The 1,075-nt window shown below is 52.0% G+C and overlaps 1 protein-coding gene across 1 annotated transcript in view; it reads left to right on the top strand.

The window, feature by feature from the left end:
* The window catches only part of KIAA0907 (KIAA0907 ortholog), a 27,688-nt gene that overhangs the window by 22,716 nt on the left and 3,897 nt on the right, over positions 1-1,075 (top strand). The window contains 1 exon segment of the mRNA XM_018573677.1: positions 478-590. Coding sequence (XP_018429179.1) covers positions 478-590 — 113 coding nt within the window.

Here is a 1,075-nt window from a genome sequence, read left to right as displayed (position 1 = left end):
GACGCGCAGAGAGGTTGGGCGCGTCTCCCGAACGGGGAATGCGCGCAGAGGGGGGGTGGGCGCATCTCCAATGAACACAAACTGCAATGAATGGAGTGTCTAACGCTTTCCTGCTACATTTAAAACCAAAAAAAGGCAATTGGCTTTTTATGAGTGGACTGTGAAGCTTTTGGGGGTCTGACGATGTGCATTTTCTGCCGCTGTGTGTCCTAATAACGCTGCTTCTCTATTAGAGGCGCGTCTCTCCTTATTTTCTGTCTGCCATTAAATAAGTTGCAGAGGAGCAAAGAAGCCCCGGAAATGATGTAATCTTTGTAATGTGGGTATATTCAGAGGTGGCCCTTTCTGGGGTAGGGTATTGGGGTGGTGGGGTATACAAGTGGCCCCCTTGGGCAGGGAAAGTCAGTTGATGGTGAGGAGAAAACTGACTGGCCCTTTTAGATGTGCTAATGCCGCTGTGTATTTTTCTGCTCATAGCATGGACCCATTCATATGACTAATTTAGGTACAGGCTTCCCGGCCCAGAGCAAGGCGGACGCTCCAGCAGCCAAAGTCGAAGCAACCTGCAGCAAGGATCGCGAGAGGGACAGGTGAGAGGAGAACACAGTCTGGTGTAAATGGCGGACCATGAAGTTGGTAGCAGCCAAGACCTCTACCCGGGGTGCCCATTAGGTCAATCGCAATCTGTCAATCATTTGCAAAGCTAACGCTGGTAGATCGCAAGTCTGCTCCCTCCCGCGGTGCTGGTGCAGCCAAATGTGTCGGACGCTGCAGATAGGGAGGAGCATAATCCACCTCCCGACCAGGTGAGTCTGACATATTCGGCCGCACTAGCACCCCAGGAGGACAGGACAAGACACTCTTCCCCCAAGACGCATGGTATTCGGCCACTGTGGGGGTATGAGGGCCATGGACTATTTGTTCGTGGCAGAACTTGTTGGGCAATACAGCACAGTGACTAAGACTTTGATTTTGTTTCACTAGAAAACCCAGTTAGTATAATCGGATGTTGATTAAGCATGACGGCCAGTGGAGACAGTCGGGGGGGGAGAACGAGGAGAGCCGGGTGGGGAAC

This window comes from Nanorana parkeri, unplaced genomic scaffold (assembly GCF_000935625.1).
Source record: "Nanorana parkeri isolate BGI_ZX_2015 unplaced genomic scaffold, ASM93562v1 scaffold2484, whole genome shotgun sequence".
Taxonomy (NCBI): Eukaryota; Metazoa; Chordata; class Amphibia; order Anura; family Dicroglossidae; genus Nanorana; species Nanorana parkeri.
Note: the sequence above shows the minus strand (reverse complement) of the source record. Positions and strands in the feature narration are given on the sequence as shown.